Source organism: Eleutherodactylus coqui, chromosome 4, assembly GCF_035609145.1.
Source record: "Eleutherodactylus coqui strain aEleCoq1 chromosome 4, aEleCoq1.hap1, whole genome shotgun sequence".
NCBI classification, from domain to species: Eukaryota; Metazoa; Chordata; class Amphibia; order Anura; family Eleutherodactylidae; genus Eleutherodactylus; species Eleutherodactylus coqui.
Window position 1 is genome coordinate 253399142 of NC_089840.1, and position 27309 is coordinate 253426450.

The 27309-nt window shown below is 43.5% G+C and overlaps 1 protein-coding gene across 2 annotated transcripts in view; it reads right to left on the reverse strand.

Moving 5' to 3' along the window:
* CRTAC1 (cartilage acidic protein 1) overlaps positions 1–26915 on the reverse strand; it is a 537130-nt gene extending 510215 nt beyond the window's left edge. For both annotated transcript variants that reach the window (XM_066601101.1, XM_066601100.1), the window contains exon 1: positions 26816–26915. In XM_066601101.1, the coding sequence (XP_066457198.1) occupies positions 26816–26842 (27 nt within the window). In that variant the 5' untranslated portion in view covers positions 26843–26915. The remainder of the gene's footprint in view (positions 1–26815) is intronic.
* Positions 26916–27309: the final 394 nt, after the last annotated feature.

Consider the following 27309-nt stretch of genomic DNA (forward strand, 5'->3'; position numbering starts at 1 on the left):
CACCCTGTGCCGAAAATAACGCCAATACACAATTTGACCTTGTCTGTGTGCTTACAATGGAGAATAGACTTTTTTTCAGTTTTTTTTTCTTTTTTTTGTGAAAAACAGATGTTTGTCTTAACAGACCCTTTTATTTTAATGGGCCTGAGTTCTGTCTGATAGAACTCGCATCTAATACCCGTGTGAATGGGTCCTTACACTTACACCCTGTCCACAGTAATTGGCAAGGATCCAATCGTTGGCATCACCATGGATCATGAGAATGGGGCTTTTATCCAGCTATCCCCAGCAGTCCAAAAAAATTAATTGAGTGGCAACAGGTATACTCAACCACTGCTGCATTCATAAGGGGGAACACAAGACATCTTCTGATCAGTGGAGGTCCCAGTGGTCGGACCCTTTTTTTTAACATGTATCTCTTATTCTGTGGATAAGGGATACGTGGTAAAATTAGCACAATCCCTTTAAATCAGGATGTAGTATCATGTCTGCTGGACAGCCCTGGTACTACAAGTCCCAGCAATCACTGTTATTGAAAGACTATCTCTGTAAGGGCCATTCACACCTGGATTAGGGCTTTCCATAGAACAGTTCAGTATATAAATACAGCCCCAAAAGCAACATCATAGCATAAGTACAATACCAGAATCAAACTTAGTACATAAATACAACACCAGAACCAAGCCCAGTACATAAATACAGCACCAGAACAAAGATCAATAAAGCGATAAATTGTAGTGCTAAATCAGCCTCTACTATTTAAGTGTGCACTTCCTAATATGACAGGAACAATGGTAAAGTATGATCAGAGTTGTCAGTTCACAAACAAAAGTGCTACTACCCATCATCTCTGTACAGACCATACAGAACTGATCAGAACCAGCCAGTCACAGAATAAACAATGACATTATGACTCACACGTTATGTCAACTGTAATTAGCGCTGTGGTTTTCTTCTCCATCCACTCCAGACCGACATGACAACTTCTCCTGGATACAATTTGTCTCATCAGATCTTCAGGGATTGCCACACAGATGCATTTGATTCTTTGCTTTTTAAAATCTTTAATACCTATATTAAGATAAACCTTTAATAGTGCCAGGTTTGTGACTTAAAAAGCTTCAATATGCGCCCAAGTTTTGGCACAAACAAATTGTTTTAATGTAAGCCAACCAAGGTGCGGCATAAAGTTAGGCAAAAGTGTCTAAAGATGCTCCAAATGTAATATACAGCGCAAACCACTTTGATAAATTTTGCTGCATCTAGTCTAGTACTAAGCTGGCTACATTTGAAGCAATGCCAATCCCAGGACAAAACTGTATCCAAAAACCAAGGTGAGGGGGGGGGGGGGGGGAATTGTATTACTTGCTGCCTGTCCTCTGCACCATTGTCTCTTGAATCTACCAATTCTAAGCTATGTATTCAGTCTTGTAAGATGACCACTGCAATCTTCTGACTATCTTGGCATGCAGTGCCTTGGTAGCGTGTTTGACTACCAATGCAATACATCTGCTCTGACTGGCCGGTGTTGCTCACATGATTAGTGCTAACCAATCAGAGAAGCCAAAAACAAGGTCTGAACAAGATGATTCAAAGGACAACAGCACAGAGGTAAGTTAACAGATAACATAACCCATCACCCTGATCCACCCATTCCTCAAGAGCCAGGGCAAAATTTGATTTTGGGACTAGATAATTGTTTTCAAACAGTATTAATAAACCTCCAATGATGAGAAACTATGATTTTAGGAGATTGTCCACTTTAGAATAACACTTTCCTACACTCTATTAGCAAATTCTGAGTTAATAGAGCAGTTACAAAGAACATCTCTTGTTCCGGAGGACCCATCCTGTCCTGCTCTACAAAAAATAATCCATTGATGTGAACATACATACAGTGTAATGCTTTATTTCTCCTGTGGTGGCGCTGCAGGGAAACAGAACATTTACTATCAGGTTCTCGCACAGATTACAGGTGATTGTGGGTGGACACTTTACAATCTCTTTATTGGCAAGAGCCATTGAATACGTTATAAAACAACTGTAGAGCTGAACAATGTGCCTTTAAGAGAGGGTTGAACCTGGAGTGAGGCAACAGGGAGCTTTGCTTGGTGAGCAAGAGAGCAGAAGTCACATGGGATTGCAGTGTAGAGTATCTCCAGAGGCCACCCGATATGAGGTCTGCCAAATCTTACCAATTTCACTGCTACCTAGTTTGATACGAACAGAGGAGACGACTACAGTAAGCTGGAATAGGGACTGTGCTAGTATTCATGCTCTGCTGTTGCCCTCTCCCATGGTTCCCACTTCAACGTAAGCATCCGTGACATCGACTAAGTTGATCTTTACCCATGTTGCCGTTGAAAGGCTGTCAGTGTTTGCTGTTATTAACCTATAGGCACACACAGCATCCGCAGCACTCACAGAAAGCCAAATATGTGGTGGAGTGGTGCGATGTTCGCCAGACTAGGGTTGGGCTCAATAGCCAATTGGCAAATTGCAATCAAGTAGAATGAAGGTGTCAGACAGCATCTGAGATAAAGAGTTTTCTTTTATTCTTCCATAACCCCTTTTGTTTCCACCGTTGGCCCAGATAGTGGCCATGTTAGTAAGATCATAAGAAAATAATAGCCCATGGTGAGCAAAAAATGCTCAAAGGTTGAGGAGTTTGGCACTCCACCGTTGAAGTCCTATAGGCCAGCTACAAATTTTAGAGACAAACTAGTACATGCACATATTGGTCCTAATGAACCGTCTACTCAGACAGTTCTAATGCCACAGAGGATGGGCAATTTCCCACAAAATTATGGTTTTAAAGTATTTTATTCAAACTGCATCACACTGTATACAGTATATCCATAAAATTGCAATAAAAATAGCATTAGCACAAAACTGTATCTGTTTTAATTTGGACTAAAAGTCAGCAATTTATGCAGTATTTTTAATTAACTCTCCTGTCCATGATCACCCAGAGTCTGTTGGACCGGGGGACCACAGGAATAGAGATGGAAAAGATAACCCCACATAGAAGAAGGAGAAGAAAAAGTATGGTAAAGAGTACCTTGAAGGAAAGAAAGGTAACAGAGACTCAGGGATAACTAGTCCAGTTTGGTCAGGGATAAGCCAAAAACGTAATGTCCCATCATCATCAGCGACCCTCTGACAGATGGCATTTTAGGCTAAGTTAGGGCACAATAGAACCACCAGTGAGCCATGAGGTTAGTCTTGGTGAGGATCAAAACTGTATCCAAACAGCCCACATCGAGTAGAATTTAGTATATCTTAGATCATCTTTAGCACACAACTCTTCCGAGTATTTTAAGTTGTCTAATGCTTCCAGCCATGTCAGCCTCGAAGGAGGAGAAGTAGATTTCCATCGCCTGGGGATATTCTGCTCATGGCAAGCAGAAAGAATCTGAAGAGAGACCCCTTAGTTTGTGCCAATGAGTCTGGAATCATTGACAACAGAGCAATCTCAGGTGTGAGATTAATCGGCTGTTACAAGGCGCCCACCTCCTGCCATAGAGGACGGATTAGCGGGCATGACCACCATATGTGGTTCATTGTCCCCCGATCCTGCAGGCACCTCCAGCACATATCCGAAAGAAATTAGAACTAGGATCACTGCACACAAGAGCACAATACGTACTGGGAAAACATTTAATCAATATGGGACATTCCGTTAGTCAGTTGAAGTTTTGTGTCATTGACTGTGCTCATAAATCCACTGGGAGGGTGAGATGGAGAAGGTCCTGCTGGATCTTCAGCCTGGATACTCCGACACTTGAGATGAGCGAGCACCCAAATGTTTGACTCCATGTTATTCCAGTTGAGCTTTTTGTAAAATTCAAGAGCTCTACTCGAGTAACCAACCCCATTGACTACAATGGGAGACTCGAGCATTTTTGTATGTGGGACGCCGGGTGCCAAGCTGTTTTTTTTTTTTTCCTAGGTTCGTCTCTCTCTTTATCCCTCTCTCTCTTTCTTTCTCGCGGTGGGGAGGGGCCAAAACAGGCACATCATAGCGGGGAGGAGCCAAAAACTGGGGCGGGTTCAAACACTGCTTGATGCTCGTTCGAGTAACGAGCACCATCGAGTACGCTAATACTCGAACGAGCATCAAGCTCGGCAGAGTATGTTCGCTCAACTCTATCCGACACCCAATGGTTTGAATATAGACTATAGTACTGCTCCTTTTTTGTGAAAATGATCTCTATCCAATGATATTCATAGGTCCTTTGCAAGTTTCTCTAGCCGTTTTTTCACTCATGTTTTTTAATATTGGCCATTGTTGAATTTCCTGACACCATTGGGTTATAATTTGCTATCTATATGTTCTCCGGCAAATACAACCTCTCAATTAAAGCTGAAAATTTAGGACCCCTGCCTTCTGCCTTCCTCACATTCCATTACCAATACAGAGCAAGTCTCTTGTGAAAGTCTGACCGGACTTAGATGTTTTCTATTTGCGCTCTTCTAAAAAAACTTTCTGTATAAGAAATATTATTTCTGTCTGAGCTATTTGATGGACAGCAGCAGTTACATGTTGAGTGATTTATTCTGATGTATTTCTTGTGAATTGTTTTTCGCTGTCCGATATGACTTACAGTTATTGACCCACTTTGATAGCTTGGACCGTTGTCCACATGCTTTGTAGCAATAAAAATGATTAATTGCATAGGCTTGTGTGACGGGTGTTAATGAATGTTGCCAACTATGAATATTTTTATTTACACCTTAGTATTACCTAACTAGCCGTCCTATGTATTTTCTCCATCATGGCGACTGCTATGGTCAGCTAGTCTGTGGATTGGCTCTATATTTGCGCTGGATCCGGAGGGCTAGACCATTCACCTGGAGGTCGGGTTGTCTAATATTGTATCTCCCTTCCACAATGCCGCGAGTTGTCATGACTACAGATGCCTTTTTGTACGCCAGAGGTTGAGGGGGTGGAACCTTGACTGAGAACATGGCGATCTCTACTCACGCAAGACTATATAATCTCGTGCAAGCGCAATGGGCACAGTGAAGGACAGCTTGAGATTTGCAGTATGGCCATGGAGGACATGCCCAGTAGCTGTGATATGACATCGGTATGGTGATGATGAGGAAGGTGGTCTGCAAATGGGGAGGATCGGATGATCAGCACACCGAGGTGTCTGACATACCCCCTGTGGTGTCTAACAATTCTATTGGCCAATTCTTAATTTATGATGTGTATTACTTGTGTATAAATGTATGGTCTTTTTGTGTTATGGATTAGCTTGACAAAGACCCCTGTGAGAGGGGTCGAAACGTTGCGCCTTCCAACCGGGGGTTATGTAAGAATAAACGATGCTCCTGTTATTAACATGTTTGAGTTGCAACATGGTAACTCACTCTAAGTTTATGACTAGAGATGAGCGAACATACTCGGCCACGCCCCTTTTTCGCCCGAGCGCCGCGATTTTCAAGTACTTCCGTACTTGGGCGAAAAGATTCGGGGGGTGCTGTGGGTGAGTGGGGGGTTGCAGCGGGGAGTGGGGGGGAGAGGGAGAGAGAGAGAGCTCCCCCCTGTTCCCCGCTGCTACCCCCCACTCCGCCACGCCTCCCCCCGCCCCCCGGCGCCCCCCGAATCTTTTCACCCGAGTATGGAAGTACTCGAAAATCGCAGTGCTCGATCGAGTAATTACTCGAAACGAGTAGGTTTGCTCATCTCTATTTATGACCATTAGACGCACGCTCCACTGTATCCCTTGTAGCAGGGTCCACTTGCTGATACGACCACCGGTTGACCTCATCCGGCCGACCTAGAGCTCTATAATCACCCATCATGGAGAAGAAGCCGCCAGATACAGATGGAGAGCTTGGTAATTCTCAAATAGTTGACCTGCCTAGACCGAGTACCGTGGTCTCTACCGAACCCCTTTGAACAAGTCGGACAGTGGACTTTAGTACATACCCTTTATACAAGCCAGAGCCTATATGCCATCTTAATACTGAGATGTTCTCACTCAGAAGCAATGCTTTTAGAGGAGGATATTTCTATGAAACAACGTCTAATGAAACATGGCAGATCCATACGGAGGTTCATTAGGGTCTATAAGCTCATCTGATTGCTGCTTTATGGCACTGTACAACTTGGAGATTGTATGGAGCAAAAATACAGCCAAGGTGTATAACGTGTACAACAGTGGAATGACTGTTTAATTCCTTGTTGAGATCCATCTGCACGTTTAAACATCACTAATGCGTTGCCAGAATCTTGGCCAAAGAAATTCTAATCAGACAATGACTATGTTCACCTCTAAAGAACACTGCTGGTTAATGCAATAAGAAGACCTATTGAAAAACAAGTCAAAATGAGCCGAGCCCAGGAAATTGCAGATGTCATATTTGGTGCCATCTGGGAGATGCAGGAATCTCGAGGACGGAGAACATAGAAAGTGAAGTTTGGAAGGCATCGCTGTGTGTTGGCAATGTGGCAAAACAGCAATCTCCTGCCTTACAATGAAGCTACTGGAACAAATACGCCTAGTTGTCTTAAACCCAATCTCAGCTGCCAGATGTTTGGGACTAAGTCCTAATGTGCACAATGAAAGAGAAAACAAAATCTGCATCTTCCCATATAGATTTAACGGCTTCCTGTGGGTGACTGTAAGGATAATGATAATAGAAGACTGCAAGTCACCTCAAGATGCCATAGCCTGATGTCTTCCACCCTGGGGCTCTTTTACAACTTTTTCCAAGTTCTTATCTTTGTCCTCCTTGGCTTGTGGGTTCTACATTCCGTAGGATAAGATATGGTTGTAATTTCCAATATGGCTCAGTACGGTACATGGGAAAAAGTGGTACTGGAGATGTATAGAAGGAGAAAGTTGCAAAGATCACAGTGGGCACCATCATTTTACATTTTCCAACTTTGAAACAACAGAAGGAGAGACAGGTGTTGTCATACGCATAGCGTGCCCAGAAAATGTTTTAACCCTTTCCAATCCAATTTGTATCCTGGTTTTCCTAGGGGTCTTACTCTTTTTCTGCCAGTATACAACAGCGCTATATGCTGGCTAGAGCCAGTACTGCATGAAGTGACACATTGGATAGGCTCCGACAGCAGAGAGACTGGCAATATACAGTAAGAGAACCCTGACAGCCTTAAATCATAATGTCTTAAGATGTCAGACAGTGGATTGGAAAGGGTTAATGTCAAGCCACAGCATTAACCCTGCCTAATCCTGCCCAGTGTACCTTGTGCCCTCACACAATAAAAGTGCCCTCTCATAGGAGTGATGCCCCCTTAATGTCTCACACAGTAACAATGCCCCCTCAGTGCCCCTCTCACAGCAAATGGGAAGATGGTATAATGCCTCTGCAGCACTGCCTATTAGAAGGTAGCATTCCTGTAAGTCAATATCAAAGCTTTTTTCTTTTTTGAACATTCAATTTTTATTGAAAAAAGGTTTTCAATGTGATTTCAGAAATAATAATAAGCAAATAACAAAACCTCATTGAAATGGGCATCGAAGAGTTTTTTACATAGAGGTTGGATTGTGTAACTTAAACATAATGTAACTAGAAACATTTCGATACAGTCATCAGTCTAGTATCTAAAGGAAGAAAAAAAGAAACAAAAGGGCAGTCAAAGCAGATAGGACTTTGGCATGTAGCAGAAATTGCTTCACAGTTTTTCATGAATTTTCCTTTGTTTAATGCACAGAAATGCATATATTCCAGACAGCTATGGGTATTCACAGCCTTAATTATGTCTGTTCTAGAAGGAATAGAATGGCCATTCGAAAATTGGGCAATAGATATTCTGGTAGCTATCAGAACATGTAACAAGGGGCTACGAATAGAGATGAGCGAGTATACTCGCTAAGGCACATTACTCGAGCGAGTAGTGTCTTAGCCGAGTATCTCCCTGCTTGTCTCTAAAGATTCGGGGGCCAGCGGCGGGCGGGGAGTGGCGGGGAAGACCGGGGAGATCTCTCTCTCCCTCTCTCCCTCCCCCCCCCCCCGCTCCCCGCCGCAACTCACATGTCACCAGCGCCGGCCCCGAATCTTTAGAGACGAGCGGGGAGATACTCGGCTAAGGCACTACTCGCTCGTGTAATGTGCCTTAGCGAGTATACTCGCTCATCTCTAGCTACGAACATTATGGGGGCAATGCCTAAACTTTTAACAGGCCCTATAACATGAATGGGAATATAATCCAAAGCCAGAGTCTTCTGCAGAAGGAGAAGATACCCATGTACAGACTGTTTTGGGGTTTTTGCCCCTTATGAGTATACAATAGTCTGCTGACTGGCTGGGTGAAAGGCCTATGATATGGGTCAGGAGGGGTAAAGGTTTTTGGTGTGAGGAGACGTGATAGGTGTGAGGAGACTTATGGCCATGCATGCTCTTCTTGGAAATTTATACAAATGGGAAGATGGAACAATGCCTCTGCAGTCACCTATTAAAAGGCCTGTTAAACGGTCAGACATTGACTTGCAGGAATTCTGCCTTCCAATAGGTGGGGCTGTAGAGGTGTTGTTCCATCTTACTACTTGCATTCATTTCTTGGAGAAGCATGGATGACTTTATAAGTCTACTCACACCTAGTAGGTGTTGTCCCTAAGGAAATACTTTACCTCTCATGACCCCCTACACTGCAATGATACCATTTTAGTGTCTCACACAGTAACAATGTCCCATTAGTACCCACTTCCCAGTAGAGCCTCTTCCCTGTAAGAATATTCCCTTGATACCCCTCTCAGAGTAGTGCAAGGGCATGGTTATGCCCTTCTTTCCCTCACAATGCCCACACTGATCTTGCTGCTTTGCTGCCCCGAGCTGTGGTCAGTTGGGTGGCGGTGTCCGTGGGGCCAGCAGTTGAGGCAACAGTTCCACTAGTATGGGGTCCACATTTATACCTTGTTCCAGCAGTTCTGAGATTCGCAATGTCTATGTGCCCAATGACATTACTGTAGGCACATACACACTGCGGACAGACAAGATCACAAGATGAATGATGAAGTAAGAAACTGGCAGCTCACTGCTCCACCATTGTGAAGCTGTTCTGTTCTGCTGGATCCGTGAGGGTTGGGAGACATTCCATCGTGGTACAAGGTGCTATCACCTAAGAAAGAGTGGCATGGTGTACATTTTTTTCCTCCAAGCCCTTTTTATGACTCTTGGGCCAATCAACCACAAACTAACGTTCTGACAATGGAGCCTTGCACTGTTTCCCACCACCCAGTAGCAAAAGGGATGGGACCAACCAGGGCTGGGCCCCTTCTCTCCGAAGGTCCAATAGCATTCGCATTGTCCAGACGTCTCTGTGTAATGACACTTCTTTCCATGTTGCTCCATTTTGAGCAGTGATGAAGAATAACCCTCTGTGCTGAGCTCTTTTTAAGTATTTTCTCAAGATCTTCTCCTCTTTAATGAGCATTGCTCTCAGGTTGGATCCATCCATATAAACAATAGCACTTCCTAGAGCTCTGTTGTTTGGCAGAGTGTTCTGGTTTCAGGCAATGCAGTCACTTTACATTAAATGAAAAAAACTAATTGATACTCAAGAAGGTAGATAAAAATGATGTTAAAAAAAGAAGTATTCAATGCATGAAATAAAAATACATAGAATCTGAAAACAAATAGTACTAAAAATGTAATAAGAATGAATAGAACCACAGTAAAACTAAGATTAAAAATACATATTTATTAGGCAAAACATTTCAGTTTTCCAGCTTATGGAAATGTATTGAAACTAAAGACTGCGGTTATTATGGCGCAGTGTCTGTGGGAGGACTTAGAGCCATTGGGGCAATGCTGTTGCTTGGCCACTGTGTTGATCCTCCTGCGGGCGCTGTGTTATGGTGGTTGGGGTCACCAAGTGGCGCTGTGCCCAGTAGTATAGAAACCCACTGAAAGAGGTGGCTAGTGAGCTCATACAATCTGATCAAAAATAATGCCATGAAGCAATAGATCAATGTATAATAGAATCATGGAGTGCTAGAGTTGGAAGAACCCTCTAGGGTCATCGGGTGCACCCCCTGCTCAATGCAGGATCACTAAATCATCCCATACAGATGTCTGTCCAGCCTTTGTTTGAACACTTCCATTGAAGGAGAACTCACCACCTCCCGTGGTAACCTGTTCCACTCATTGATCACCCTCACTGTCAGAAGGTTCTTTCTAATACGTGGATGTGCGATCCATGTTTTTCTTTGTATGGCTGAATCCATTTCTGTATTTTCCATCTTCATTCCGCTTTTCACACTGGAACAAAAGCGTAGACTGCTGCACTTTTGTTTCTAGTTAGAAAAACAGATGGATCAATTGTTTTATTGCATTGTAGTCAATGGGAGGCTAATTAAACTGGAAGGCAGTTTTTTTTTTCATTCCCAGTTTTGTTCTCTGGACATGCACACCAAATGGTTTTCTGCTTCTATAGTGGTGGTGCTATCTCCTCAATGAATGTGGCTCAGTGGTTAGCACTGTTGCCTTGCAGTGCTGGGGTTCAAGTTTCATCAAGGACAACTTCAACTTTGAAAAACTCCATACAGATGTCACCCTTGCTCAGATTTGAACCTCCAACTCCAACACTGTATGCCAACCACTAAGCCATCATACTTGTTCCTTTGTCTCCGGGGGAAGAAAAGTACAAGAAGAATAAACACAAAGAGAACATAAAAACACCACACGGATGTTGTCCTTTGTCAGATTTGAACTTAGGACTCCAGCACTGCAAGGCAACAGTCCTAACTAGAGATGAGCGAGTGTACTCGGCCACGCCCCTTTTTCGCCCGAGCGCCGCGATTTTTGAGTACTTCCGTACGCGGGCGAAAAGATTCGGGGGGCGCCGTGGGTGAGTGGGGGGTTGCAGCGGGGAGTGGGGGGGGAGAGGGAGAGAGAGAGGGCTCCCCCCCTGTTCCCCGCTGCTACCCCGCTCCGCCACGCTTCCCCCGCCCCCCGGCGCCCCACAAATCTTTTCACCCGAGTACGGAAGTACTCGAAAATCGCGGTGCTCGATCGAGTAATTACTCGAAACGAGTAGGTTCGCTCATCTCTAGTCCTAACCACTGAGCCAGTATGTTTTTTTTTCCTTCGGAGGAAAAGGAGAAGAACAAGAAGCACAAAGAGGACATACAAACTGTAGATTTTGTTCTTGCTCAGATTTGAACCCAGCAATGCAAGGCAACAGTGCTACCCACTGAGCTTCACCCCTTGAAGAGGAGCCACCACTGTTCAGTACTTGTTTTAAGGAGTTATTTAACATGAACCTTTGGATGGCCCGAGGTTCAAGTTTTCTCCGAACCAAATTTTTAACAAAGTTTACCCAGAATTCGGGTTCAATGGGTTTTGTTCACTTATCTTTAGTCATCAATATCAGATTACTGGGGAAGGGGGGTCTGACCCTAAGCACCCACATCAATCAGCTGTTTGAAAGGCTCGTAGTGTTCGAGTCACATGGGTTGTGTCTAGTATTGCAGCTCAGCTTCATTAAAGTAAATAGGGCTTGACCTGCAAACTTACACACAACCTAGGGGCCGTTTCCATAAGAGAGCAGCCATGTAGTTCTGGACAACCCCTTTATATCCCTGAGTTATGCCCTATCCGCTGTACTGGCATAATACAGTATCATTTTTTCTTGGAACTTTCCTTTAAATGCATAATGGCAACACATTTTACGGATTGTGATTATGAAACATCACTGATGACCCCCAACATTTATTTTCCGTAACGAACAGTATTTGGACAAGTAGAGCAGACCAGGCAGATATATTAAAGTACAATGAGCAAACTTGTCTTGCAATTCCAAAAATGTCAGGCAGGATACTGAACTATGAAGAATAAATATTGGTAGTGAAGCTCTAGAAGTCTCATCAGCTGGAAGCTGCAAGAAGCTCCGTAATGGTTTCTGTTATATTAAAGGAGGCCATGGAGGTGACATATATCCTCACTTAGCCGAGTGCGCGGATACAGCATGTATTCATTGCTGGAATGATAAGCATATGGAGAAGTGATGGTGAAACAGCAGATTGCGATGTACCAGAGCAAGGTGTGATGAGGTGAAGGCACAGGCATGGGAGTCACCAGGAATCTGCATAGAAAATTGGGAATATTGGGGTATGCCGGAAACCCACCATAATAAAATCTAAATGTCCATACTAGTTCTAATCAATGTCGAAAATCTCTTCAAGGCCTTTTTCGGGCATCGCGGGCAAAAAACGCATAGACGGAAAAAAGCCACGACCGTGTTGCAGCTGAATCTCACATTTTCTTGCCCATTCACATAAGCAGCATACGTATTTCAACTGGCTTAATAGGGTCAGCTGGCATAGTTTAGCAGCACTAGCCGCTGCTAAACTCCCTCCCTTTCCCTTTGCCGGCAGCCCCCATAGAAGCCTATAGGAGCCGCTAGCTGATCGCAGCCGAAAGATAGGGCAAGACCTATCTTTTCCAGATGCATCAAAACATCATCCGGCGCATTTCGCCACCAATGTCCTACCTTCGTCGACAGCCATTTTTAAGTGGCTAATAACCGCCCATCTGAATAAATACATTGCAATCCAATGCTTCAGATGGTTATGATTTCTTATACCAGGCTCAGTGGTGTACATTGTACATTAACTGTGCCTGGTATTGTAGGATGGAATGGAGCTGCTCTTGGGCCACGTGGTGAATCAACATGAAGTCAGGTGATCGGCGGAGATCTTAAAGGGGTTGTCCCGCGCCGAAACGGTTTTTTTTTTTTTTTCAACCCCCCCCCCCCCGTTCAGCGCGAGACAACCCCGATGCAGGGGTTAAAAAAGAACACCGCACAGCGATTACCTGAATCCCCGCGCTCCGGTGACTTCTTACTTACCTGCTGAAGATGGCCGCCGGGATCTTCTCCCTCGGTGGACCGCAGGGCTTCTGTGCGGTCCATTGCCGATTCCAGCCTCCTGATTGGCTGGAATCGGCACGTGACGGGGCGGAGCTACACAGAGCCGGCATCCTGCACGAGCGGCCCCATTGAGAAAAGAAGAAGACCCGGACTGCGCAAGCGCGTCTAATTTGGCCATTAGACGCCGAAAATTAGACGGGCTTCATGGAAACGAGGACGCTAGCAACGGAGCAGGTAAGTGAAAAACTTCTTATAACTTCTGTATGGCTCATAATTAATGCACAATGTACATTACAAAGTGCATTAATATGGCCATACAGAAGTGTATAGACCCACTTGCTGCCGCGGGACAACCCCTTTAAGTAATGGACCCCCACGATCAACAATGGATGACCTATCTTGAGGATAGGTCCTCAATAGTTTAGTCCTGAAAAACCCCTTTAACGCTTTGACTACGTATACATTATCCATTTACCTGTCTTTGACCACAAGTGATCATGGCTTCATCCTCTGTGAGCGAGCCAGCTCTACTAGCTCCCGTGCAACAGCACAAGAACGAGGACACACAGGGACGAGTGTCGGGCATAGTTTGACCGACATTCATCCTGTCTAGATGGACCTTAATATCTATAACCCCAAATGTCTAGGGTAGTTCAGGGATTTAAGGAGTTCTTCTGGACTTTTTACTTTTTATTACCTATCTTCAAGATAGGTCATCACTGGTTGATCAGTGGGGGGATCTGTCATTTGCGATCCCTGCTAATGAGCTGATTCCTAGCACAATGTAGGGAGCAGATAGAACTGTCAACATTGCAGCCGCCCAGTTTGCTACTGCAGGCACTGAATGCACTAGTGGCTGCAATGCTGACAATGCTACTTGCTTCCGATGCCGTGAATCAGCTGATCGGTGCTGATCCCAAGTGGCAGACCCAACCAATCAACTACTGATGACCTATCGCGAGGATAGGTCATCAAACATGAAAAAGTTCAGTAGAACCCCTTCAATGCCTGAACTCCCCTCCATAACTAGGGATGTTAGTATTAACCCTTTCACTACACCCCAAGGATATTAGATAGTGGGGGGGGGGGGGACAACACCTTCCACCGCAGATGTAAAGAACACAACTCTATATTGGATAAAACTGATAAATGTGAGGAGCTGAGCCTATTACTACGATTAGATTCAGCATGCGCTCTTGATTACTTAAAATGCAGATTTTGTACTTATTTTAAACAGATATATGCACAATTAGTGCCTGCCGAATACATATTAAAGGGGTTGTCCCGAGGCAGCAAGTGGGTCTGTACACTTCTGCATGGCCATAATAATGCACTTTGTAATGTACATTGTGCATTAATTATGAGCCATGCAGAAGTTATAAAAAGTTTTATACTTACCTGTTCCGTTGCTGGCGTCCTCGTCTCCATGGTGCCGACTAATTTTCGCCCTCCGATGGCCAAATTAGCCGCGCTTGCGCAGTCCGGGTCTTCTGCAGTCTTCTATGGGGCTCCGTGTAGCTCCGTGTAGCTCCGCCCCGTCACGTGCCGATTCCAGCCAATCAGGAGGCTGGAATCGGCAATGGACCGCACAGAAGAGCTGCGGTCCACGGAGGAAGAGGCCATCTTCAGCGGTGAGTAGAGAAGTCACCGGAGCGCGGGGATTCAGGTAAGCGCTCCGGTGAGCTTTCTTTACCTCCCTGCATCGGGGTTGTCTCGCGCCGAACGGGGGGGGGGTTGAAAAAAAAAAAAAACCGTTTCGGCGCGGGACAACCCCTTTAATCAAGCGACGTCTACCATGAAGATCTCGGCTCCTCTCTGATATCTTTTTCTTTTTTCGGAATTGTAAATGTAAAAAAAAGTTTATAAAAAGAAATGCTGAATAAAATCTCATCAGCTGTACGATCAGGGGGAGAAAGTGAGATACTTTAGGGACAACAGATTGAAAAGTGAATTGGAAGAGAAGGAGAAGGGACGAAGAAAATGAGAGTATATTACAAATAAATCAATTTCTTATTAACTGAAGGCAAGCAGCGTGTGGTAATGTAGAGCGTGGCATGTAGACAATTACGCCAAAAAGCGGCTTCTTCCATCCTCTGCCTCCCCTAGTACAAGGTCATAAAACACGTCCCCTATCTAACATAGTTATCCCAAATCCCGTATAAGTCAGCGTGATGGAGGGGCTGATGAAGGAAGGCAGATTTTACACGTTAATGAAAACAGATCTCCTACTGGTAAGTTTCTGGCTTAACTATTCACATAATGATAAACCAATAAAGCTTCTAATGCAGCCCGAAACGCGCCGTCTGTATGATGTACGTTTATTTATTCTGTTATTTGCCTGTGTTGTAGAGCTGCATTTGTCATATAACCTCCAGGGTTGTTGCTTTTGCGCATCATGAGAACGCTAGCCATAGGCATTAAGGGCGGATTCCGGAATTTTTAGTGCTGTCAATGACCAAAATGCGGAAATCCGATGGGTTGCGGAAGAAGTCATGTCTTCACGGCAATCCATGTGGAAATGCATTGGAATTCCTCAGACGGATTTTGCCCATTGGCAAGACTAAAGCCCTATGCGAATCTGTTGCAAAAGCTGCAAATCAAATAGGTGGTATAGCCACGGATTTATGCCATTATAATGGAGGTTCGGGGTCTGTAAATAGGGGGATCGGCCAGCTGTTCCGAACACCGACCCGCAACAGTTACAATCTGCACTCCTGCTGATCACAGCTGTTAACTTTTTAAATGCCGCTGTCAATTCTGTCAGTGGCAATTAAATGCCCTGATCGGAGCTTGGGGGTCCCTAACAACCCCTTGCAAGAAGATCGTGGGTTGTCGTACAGTTGCTATGGCAGCCAAGGGCCTTTTTAAAGCCCCTAGAGCTGGCATTGCAGATTGCCTATCAAGCCATGTCTGTGGCTTGGCTCAGTGCCGTCTGAACAACATTATGGGCCCCTGGGCATCGCAGTGTACTGGGGCTTCTACGACAACTACTCACAGGAATAAAAATGTAAATTGTCACTAAAATTAAAGATATATTTATTTTATTGGCACTTCCAACAATATACCTCTATAATATGGGAATGTGGCAGGTATGGAACGCCGTCGAGAAAACTGGGGGAGGGGCGAGTGAGTTAGTAACTGGCAACCTAGAGCGGAGAACCGGAAGTCTAAGTCTCTGGGGTCCATTCTCCTCTTGCACTGTAGACGTCGCTTTGTCCATAGTGCCAGGCTACACTAGAAAGTAACGAGACAATGTATTACGCTTCACAGGATAATTCACACATCCATTCAGCGGGAAATTTCTCTTTTTATAATGAAAATTATGGATAAATTGTGGGTAATTTACAAAGGAATTCTGGGTAATTTACAAAGGAATTCTGGGTAATTTACAAAGGAATTCTGGGTAATTTACAAAGGAATTCTGGGTAATTTGAAAGTGAAACAGAAAGTGACAAAATGAAAGTCTTCCCACATGGCATAGACAGATTGGAGCCAAGTTCCTATCCCGCCACACAATATGATCATGTATGATACAAGGTGCATTGAAAATGTTAACATACATAGATTAGTATGGGGCCCCTATGTTTGTGGGGCCCCCGGGCAAGTGCCCATCAGTTCCATGCGTTGAGATGGCACTGATATCACATCTTGTATCCAAACTAGATGCGGTACAACAGGGTTCTAGAGCCTCCTTCCCCACCCATATCACATTTTGTATCCAAGGTAGAGGCAGTACAACAGGGTACTAGAGCCTCCATGCCTGCCTGTATCACATCTTGTATCCAAGCTAGAGGCGGTACAACAGGATGCTAGAGCCACCCTTCAAGTGGTCAGTTTTCAGCAATGAATGATGCTTGTGCTCTCATATTGTAATCACTTACTTATAACAGCGTTACAATCACACAGAGAACGTTTTATTTCATTCCAACAACTTCTAGGGAAGGGAGGGTTCTGGCAAGGAGTGTATTATAATCTACTGAAGGCTGCAGGCACTCATATCACATCAAGAGAGATATAATACACAAGTTGTGGAGATCCAAAGACCTAAACATTGAGCCTCACTTATCCCTACTGTCCTTGTAGCCCTTAGCAACCAATCACAGCGCAGCTTTCATTTTACCACAGCAGTTTTAGAAATGAAAGCTGAGCTGTGATTGGTTGTTACGGAAATCAAGGACAGTCGTAGTGTTAGGTCCCCTGCACTTTTGTGTATTTTGGGCTGTGTGCTAATCCAGGTGACAAATGAAAGACATTGCATGGAAAAAAAATTGTAAATGCGCATGAAAAACGCAGGAAAATCGCAAGCAAATCCAGACTGATTTATACAGACCGAATTAGCAAATGCCCACGTGAATATACCCTGGGGCAAGGTAAATCTTCACTGTCAACAAGGTAACACGATACACATGAAATAGGGATCCAGAGAGTTAAAAAAAAAATCAATTCTAATATAGCAGAGCTGATTTTGCCAGATGTAGCAGAGCCGAAGAAGGGTTCATTCTCACTGACTTATGCAAAACGGACAACTTTCACTTAGAGATGAGCGAGTATGCTTGCTAAGGCACATTACTCGAGCGAGTAGTGCCTTAGCCGAGTATCCCCCCGCTCGTCTCTAAAGATTCAGGGGCCGGCGCAGGTGACAGGTGAGTTGTGGTGGGGAGCGGGGGGGAGAGAGGGAGAGAGAGATCTCCCCTCCGTTCCTCCCCGCTCTCCCCCGCCGCTCCCTGCCCTCGCCGGCCCCCATTGTCTCCTGGCAGCATACATAAAAATGCGGTGGCGCACACACATGTAGCATCCATGTTCGATCGATTTTTTTACGCTCCCATAGACTTTCATACTCAATTAAAAGTTAAAAATAGGATATGCTGCTTTTTTACGTGCAACATAATAAATACACGTCAAAAACACTAAACTAAGGGCGCCCACCCACTGGCGTTTGCGTTTTCCGCGGGAAAAAACGCAGCGTTTTCGCAACGTTTCCCGCGATTTTTCCGCGCGTTTTTCGCGGCGTTTTCGCGGCTTTTCCATTAATTTCCATTGACTTTCATGGGTGCATTAGGAGAAAAATAAGGACACATATGCAACTGACAGTTCCTATGTTAAAAACGCAAACGCAACGCAAAAAAAACGCCAGTGGACAGGAACACATGTTATCTCTATGCCTGTGCAGGAAAAACGCAAAACGCAGGTAAAAAAACGCCAGTGGGTGCTCGCCCTTAATCTAAAAATTTAATTCAAAAATACAGATAGCGCACGGACAAAAAAAATCCACCGATGTACTACTATTTTTTTGCAAATGAGAAAGATGGAATACCTCTGCAGCGCCACCTATTGGATGGCAGCATTCCTGCAAATCAATGTCAGATTCTGTATACAAGTCTTTAGAACAATGATTGGGAATTGAAAACCAAAAGCCAGAATCCATACACAGACAGCTGTTTCGGGGGTTTTGTCCACCATCAGTGTACAGTAGGATCCTGGCTTGGCTGGTGAGAGGTCTATGACATGGGTTTGGAGGGGTAACATCACTCCTTAAGGAGAGCAGTTTTTTTTGGCATATCTTGTATTCAGGGTCGGCTTCAGGTTGGCGATAGACTCTCATTGGGCTCCTCTTTCTACCAATGTCTTTTATGCCCCAGTTAGCAAAAATACCCCTTTTTGCCCCAGGCATTAATAATACCTTTCTTGACCCCTTTTAAAAATACTGTAATGCCCCCTTTTGCCCCGTTAGGTATAATGCCCCCTATTGCACCCTGTATGAACTGTTTATTATTTATTGATCAAACTTTAAAATCAAGGGGGCCCAACTGCTTTGTCTGACCCCGGACCCCCTTCCCCTCCCGAGCCCCCCAGACACAGTGGACCCCAGCACTTGCCCTGGTTTGCCGGTCCTGCTCATGTTTACAAAATGTCTGTGGTTTTACACAAGAAAACTTCCAGTATAAGCAAAAAAGTGTTACAATGCAGACATCATACAAAATGCAAAGAGCAAATGACAAATACAGCACTGCTATGTAAGAGAGGAGCTGAGTTTGCTGTTTAGCACAATGTCTGACTTTAAGTATATTCTGTGCGGTTTTAGGTGCAAATAAACCCATTACATCTGAAAGAAAAAAAAAACGGATGCGTGCGCGGTATATAGATTCAGAGAGCTAAAGGATTAGCAGTAATGTAGCAGAGCTGATTCGGTTACATGTATACGTAGAGCTGCGTTTGTCTTTGGGCGTACGGCAACTTGTGCCATGGTTTTACAGGTAGACTCACCTCCTAAATAGAGATATTGTACATCACAGTGTAAAAACCATGCAAAGAGTGAAATAGCAAAGTCAGTTCTGCTCTGCAAGAGAGGAGTTTGTTATTTAACATAACTTGTGTTAGCATGTCTATACTCTACAGTTCAAAGAAGGGTAAATCTAAAAGTGCAATTGTAATAGGGCAAGGACGATTCTGTTAGGCGTAAGTAGCAGAGCTGATTTTTGTTAGGTGTAGCAGAGCTGTGTTAGTCTTCTGATATAATATGCATATCGTAATATCAATGGCTTTTCGTAGAACTACAAGTAAACTTACAGTCTAAGTTATCAAGTGTATTCTCTATAGTTTGGGTAAATCTACATCTGAGAGTTTGCAGTATTAGGGCTGACACCCACTGGCATTCTTTTCTCTATTGCGCTGGAAGAGCAAGTGAAAACACTCACTTCGCAGCGAGAGAAAAAAGTCAGGATGACGCCGGGATATCGCCAGTCTCTTCAATGGGGCCAGCGGCAGCAGCGCTAGCCCCAATTGAAAGGATAGGGAGAATGCCGCGGACTTCTTCCTCAGCTGTCACAGCTGTGACAGCTGTGGCAGGAGTTTTCTTCATCCCCGCAGGGACCGCGGGGATGAAGGAATCCTCACCACAGCTGTCAAAGCTGTGATAGCTGTGGCAGAAGTGCAGCATGCTATCCCATTGCTTTCAATGGGATTGGCACTGCTGCTGGTCCCATTGAAAGCAGTGGTTTGTGGCAACCCCCGCAGCATGATTTTCGGGGAAGGGCTTGAAATATAAGCTCTTCCCTGAAAATCATCAACTGGTAAAAAAAGGTTAAAAAAAAATTACTCACCTCTCCGCCGCTCAGACGCGTCCTCCGGCTGGCTCCCCGACACTGCTGTCCAGCACTTTCAGCAGCTGGGGATTTAAAAATCCCCGCCTCCTGAAAGGGCTGTGCTGATTGGCTGAGCGCTCAGCCAATTACAGCTAGTGCTTAGCTATTGGCTAAGCACTCAGCCAATTACAGATAGTGCTAGTGCATGAATGAATAGCTAAGCTGATATCATAATCTCCCCCGTAGACTTCCTGCTGTCCGCATTGCCCGACTTCTGGTTCCCTGCCGCCTGATCTAGTGTGGTGCCACTGGTCAGGTAAGGCCACTACAGGCTGCTGGGAACCAAAAGCTGGTGAGCGCTGACAGGGGAAGCCTACGGACAAGGTGAGGGGGAACGCCACATAGTATGAGATCAGCTGTGGGTACGCAATTGATTCCAGTCAAAATCTGTACTTATGGTAGGAAGAGGAACACATGTGGCTGCAGGATGTCCTGAACATATCGCTGGGCTGTCATTGTCCCTCGTACCACTACTAGGGGTGATCGACTGTTGCATGTGATGCCCCCCAGACCATCACACCAGCAGGGGGCAGTGTGCCGCTCCACAGCAAAGGCAGGATTGCGGCGCTCACCCTGAGGTCTCCAGACACGAACACGGCCATCATCAGTGCCCAAACTAAACTGTCAATCCTAACAGCGGCATTTAAATTGCTCTGATCAGCCACGTTACGGTATAATGTAATACTATGATAATACATCATACTGCAGGAGCGATCAAACCATCGCAGGTTCTTGTCCCCTATGGGGACTAAAAAAAGAAAGCCAAAATCAGTTTTAAAAAGTTTTATTAATTATTAAAAAAGGTAATAAAAGTTAAAAACCCCTTTTACCATATTTAGAATTAAAAAAAACTAAATAAAAAAACCGAAAACATATTTGGTATCTCAGCAGCATCCATAAAAGTTTGATCGATCAAAACAACGCATTATTTACCCCGCACGGTGAACATTAGCAGAAAAAAAGAAACAAAAAGACAAGCCCTTTCCCAACTACCTTGATGGAAAATTAAAAAAAATTATGGGTATCAGAAGATGACGGCAGAAAATAGTTTGTTTTTCAAAAATATGTTATTTTTTGCTGCAGTGTGTCCACCATAGAAACAAGACTCCTCCCACCCAAAAAAAAAAGATACCGGAATTGCATATTTTTTCCATTTCACGCCACTACCTTTTTAAGCTTTTTCTTCTTTATTATATTGTACCATTGAAAATACAACTCATCCCGCAAATAACAAGCTCTGAGAGGGGTTAAACATCTCACAAATGGTGGCACAACTCTGACAGCCCTACAGGGCACCCTAGCCACCCTAGCCTCAGGATAGGTCATCAATAGTTAATCGACTACGGTCAACTACCCATGAACCCGGCCTATCAGCTGACTGGGCTCCTGCTGTCTGCACAACCACACACAGGGGTACGAAGTGGAAGCTGATGTTACGACGACTGGGAAGTGGCCAGTGCCGGTAATTACGGCGTAGATCCCATTAAAATCAATGTATAGGCAACACATCCCATCGCATGCAGAAAGGTAAATCATCACAATATCTGTAGTGCACCTTGCAGGCTTACAGCCTATTAATGGTGCCCCATATGATAAAGCTCAGCTAGCTGTCCTGCACCTCAAAAGTGGACCACACTGGCATTGACACCTCTGCCGTATACTGGGGCCATGGCATCATATCCAATAGAGCCAAGTAGGGAGTCAGGAAGGAAGTTTTGCACTTATTCTGCCAACAAACCCATAAACAGATGCTTATCTCCGGAGGAAAAAGGAATAGGCATTCTGGAATTAAGATCCCTGATCCTTGCTTACCTTGAAGGTGGACAGTCTGGTAGCCCAATGGCGTAGATGTAGCTAAGCTTACAGTTTAGTTGTCCAAGACCGCCAATAACGGTGGAGCCAGATGACTCTCTAATGCGTATGGGGCGGCTCAACTTTCTGCTGACAGATGATGTTAGGTAAAGAAGAATCAAAGATATTGAATATATATCAATGCCCCATCCTTTTGTTCCCTGAGAGACAAGTCAATAGAGGTGTCTGCATGTGGCTTAACTCTCTAAACACACGAATATTTGGCTGAGCCAAGTGGAGGAGCCGCGGGAAACAGCGGTCAGACAAATGATTGTCTTATAGTAGGTGTAGGGCACCTTTACCTGTGCACAGGCAGAGATTCTGTTTGTTACCCTGGTCTTGCATCAAATAACCTGGCATAACAACTTGTTGGGGTCCTCCCCGGGACCCTGAACCCAGGGCAAAGGGCAAAAGTCATGCAAGCCCTCTGCCCCCCCAGCAATGCCCCTGCCCTGTACACATAAGGGGGTCTTCACACTTGCGATTGCGATATGGCTACGTTTTTTTTAACACGATTGTCAATAGGACTTTCTAATGTTAAAAATTTCAATAGAAGCCTATTGAAGGTGCACAAATGCGTGCTTAATGTGCGTCAAAATGCAAAGTACGCAAGTACGTTGCGCAATTCTGCTTGAAAAAGAACACATCTGGACCTCATTAGGCTAAAAAGCCATTTAGATTGGGGTGTGTTCGTCTGCAGTGCACTAGTGAACATGCCCTGCGTGCGCAAAAAGTCTATTACAATGTGCCGATACCATGCAAATCAGCCTTGTACGTAGTACCGATACGCTGAAGCATGAGCATTTGCGGATACGCTTGTGTGAAGGAGCCCTAAAGATAGTTTTTGGCTTCCTCCAATTGAGCTATTGTTCTTAAGTATTCAAGTATATGGCGACTAGAGTCATGGCGAATGACTAATTATTAAAATTCGTCAGTGTGGTGGTTTTCTATTACAGAAGTTGTATTTGCCATATATAATACAATTGTGGCAGAAATACGGGGGAGGGGTCAGATGGGACCTTTCCCTTATACAATATAATGGAAGCCACATTGTAGAACGGGCCTTCAGACATATTGACAAAAGATGACCTCTCTGTATGAACTATGTCTAAGGCAAAAGATAAAAATACTGTAGCGCTGCTGCCTGCCACACCGCTACCACCACGTGTGTGCGTATGTGTTAGCGCTGTGTGCCCTTGTATACTTCATAACTTCTACTTGTATATGGATTTACATTTTATTTCCAACCCCCGGCCCATGTTCTTCTGGGTTTTTATCCAGGCAACAAAACAGACAAGAGGAATATTGAATCATAAATTCGGAAATATTACACATCACATTAGATAGATAGATAGATAGATAGATAGATAGATAGATAGATAGATAGATAGATAGATAGATATTAGACAGATAGATAGATATTAGACAGATAGATAGATATTAGACAGATAGATAGATAGATCGATAGATAGATAGATGAATATATGGATATTAGACAGATAGATAGATATGATCTAGATAGATAGATAAGAGGATGCAGAATGATTTTTTAAGATTTTTGAGGATACTTGAACTATAAGCCCTACTCCAAAATTAAGCCCTAGATACAGCAAATAAAAAAAGTCAATTTCTCCTGTCTGGGGAAACAGGGATAGATAGATAGATAGATAGATAGATAGATAGATAGATAGATAGATAGATAGATAGATAGATAGATAGATAGATAGATAGATAGATAGATAGATAGATAGATAGATAGATAGATAGATAGATACCGTGTTTCCCGGAAAATAAGACTGTGCCTTATATTAATTTTTGTTCAAAAAGGTTTAACTTTTTTACATGTATAGCTGCATGGACACTATTTAAATAGATTTTTTTAAATTAACTGTTAGCAGGGCTTAATTTTGGAGTAGGGCTTATATTTCAAGCATCCTCAAAAAGCCTGAAAATTCATTTTGCATCCTCAAAAATTCTGGAAAATCGTGCTATGTCTTATTTTCAGGGTATGTCTTATTTTCAGGGAAACGGGGTAGATAGATAGATAGATATGAGATAGATATGAGATAGATAGATAGATAGATAGATAGATAGATAGATAGATAGATAGATAGATAGATAGATAGATAGATAGATAGATAGATCTGGCATTAGTTATCTTGACAGACATTCCGTTCGTATCGAAGTGGATGCATTACTTACAAATGTTTTTAACACAATAAATGTTTGCATTACGGTTATATCTGTTGATAGACAGATAGATATAGATATGTAATATTATCTTGACTGACATTCACTTTATATTGAAGCAGACAGTACACAAATTGTGTATAAACTTTTATCGTGCAAATAAACGTTTTTAACAGAGTGAATGTGTTTTGCGTTTGCAACATCTGTAGATAGACAATATGTAAGATAGATAGATAGGCAGATAGATAGGCAGATAGAAGGATAGGCGATAGATAGATATGAGATAGATAGATAGATAGATAGATAGATAGATAGATAGATAGATAGATAGATAGATATGAGACAGATATATAGATAGATAGATAGATAGATAGATAGATAGATAGATATGAGATAGATACGTGACAGATAGATAGATAGATAGATAGATAGATAGAATCATCTGGACTTGCATTCGCTTTCTATTGCAGCAGGTGTCTCATGCAAATTACGTACAAGTTTTTTTTCATTTCACCAGGCGAACATTCCTAATACCATGATGGTTCATTTTGCACTTGCTAAATCTGTAGATGGATAGAAGTTAAATTAACAGATACTGTAGATAGATATCCTTGCTGACCTTGTCCTCTTCTGTAAAGTTGCTTAGTCATACTTGGTGTTTAGAAAGCTGGGATACAACAACCAATATGGTGGCCATTACAGCTGCCACATTAGTTACCACCCAACTTTGCCTTATTTCAATAGCAACTATGTCTATTTCCATAGTGACACATCCTCTGATCATATATTAATCTATCACCCTATTACAAGGTCTATCTCCCATTCAGGAGCCAGGGAAAGCTGAGTAACAGTTTATATAAGAGCCATTGTCACAGCCATTTTTATTGTCACCCAGCCTTTTTAGAAACAGATAAAGAGACTCGAGAGGAAATCCCCTGGACTGGGGAGGAAAGGGTGGCAACGCAGATTCACAGGCATCATTTCGATTTTCTCTTCATACTGAGAAGTCCCCTATGTTATTTACAATGCACCATATATTCCTCTATACTCTCGTAGGGCTGTTATTTCTGTACATACTATTAAACCTCCACATTCCCAGAGCAACCTCGTTATTGACAAGACGGAATTTCCATTTAATTACAAAACTGCTTAATGAGTTGCAGCTATTTAAAAAAGTGCTAGAGCGTAACACTTTCCCCCAAGTCACTGGAGAATTGCGAATATATTAGGCCCGTTTTTCAAGCGAAACACTTCAAATATTTACTTTCTGGAAGGCAAAAAGCAGTAAAGCTGAATTCATCTGCATCTGAAGACTGTAGCAACGTCTGGAAGGTTACTACCAGTCCCCAATTGAAGGATTACTGCTGCAGAAGTCATTGGGTGATCTCCAGTGCGTCACCTCAATGCCAGTCCAGCAACCTAAAGCTGTCATAAAATGTTGTTATACAACATGCAGTTGCCTCAAGTCCTTCAAACTTTTAATTTCTTATTTTGGCCGCCATGCACCATGCACCATCTCTGCTGACACTGCAGTATCACTAGCAATACAGAGCAGTGATCATATTTTACTGGAGCAGGATAGCAGACCTTCATAAACTCAGGTGCTTAAATTCCCCTTTTATTCTGAGGACTGCCCCATGCCAACAATACACTGTGGGCACTGAAGTGAAACTAACTAGCTAAAGGCACTACCAGCCAGGCCTTGCCAATATCAGCTTAACTTATCAATAGCATCAACCAAGCATCCGAATAACCCAACACCGAAAAAAATCCATATTTCTCATTTCCCAATGCTTCTCTTCTTCAGCAGAGATATAATGTGCCATTTTTTGTAATGAAGGGTTAATGGATCAGTAGCCTGAATGCAAATTGTATCATGGCTATAACTAATGCTCAAAATGTAGCAAAAGAAACATAAACATAAACAAACAATGTAACATTTGTATCACTGGGCAATTGTAGCAGTTCATTGCTGTGCACAAGGATTATTCCAGGACATCATCCATAAAACAAGGATATTTTAGGGGAAAAAGATCCTAAAACATCAAGACTCATTAGAACTTTTAATAGGGATGACAGACAGGGGGCTGGAAGGGAGGGGGCACTTACTTAACTGCAATGAATCTACCTGTAATTAGCAGGATCCCAGTCCTGTTCTCTCTCTCTCTCTGTAACAATGCCAGCAGTAGCAATTATGGCACTATTAAATATAACATTTCTTTACAGGAGGAGGTAATGCCATGACAAATCTCCCCTACAAATAGAGTCATAGCCCAGGTCTAAACTGCATTAACCCAAGCTAGAGTCTAGACACCCAGAGCAGCGCACACATTAGTTAGCCATAACCAATGGCAAGCATAAAATCGGATTGCACTGGTCAGAGGAAGATGTAAGGAGTTGTGGATCCCCGATAATAATCGGTTTAGGCTCATGTGTATCACATAAAGCAGCATTGTTACTCATCTATACATCAGCTACAGTATATCTATGCTTGCTCATGCATGCAGCTAGCAAATCATCCAGTAATTACCATCTTATCTGTGCATCACTTCATCCATCAATCATGCAGTAACTCATTGCAGTCCTTGTAGGACACAAGGGGGACCATACAAGACCGATGACAATAAGCTCTCCAGGACAATGCAGCATCTATCGAAAGTACAAGATCATTGCTACATTGTTGCAAGCATGCATTAACCCCTTGACTTCAAAGATGTTCATTTCTCAACCTAACTCCCCTCCCCATCCCTCCTCTCCTCCATGTCTTAGGTGTACTTACAGTTATAAAGAAATGTGCCTGCAGCATCCTCCTGTCTAGTTGGATTTTCAGGAGTTCACAAGTTTCCCATATATGTGCCTTGGCCACCTTATACCTCTCTTGTGCTTTATACAACTCGAGGAGAGCAGCCAAGCTTATGTAAAGTCTTCTATAACCAACTCACCAATCCGAACGGCCTTATGCAAATGAATGAAACAGAGAGGCCAATGGGAAAAAGCGGGGAGTGACCTGTCCCTATGCTGTGATTTACTACTGGAAATTGCAGTGGATTCTCAGGCAGCAGCAGATCAATGAAAAGCAAAAAAATTTATTGAAGTCTTATATTCCTTAAATCTTTTATTGCACATCCAGGGATTGCCGTAACCTTCAAGGGGCTCGGGCGACCTCTTGCAAGGGAAGGATGCAGCAAGGATGGAGTCTGCACTTTTTTTTGGGGGGGGGGGGGGTGCAGGGATGGGATTGGAGCTTTGGAAAGGCATTAGGTAGGAGGGGAA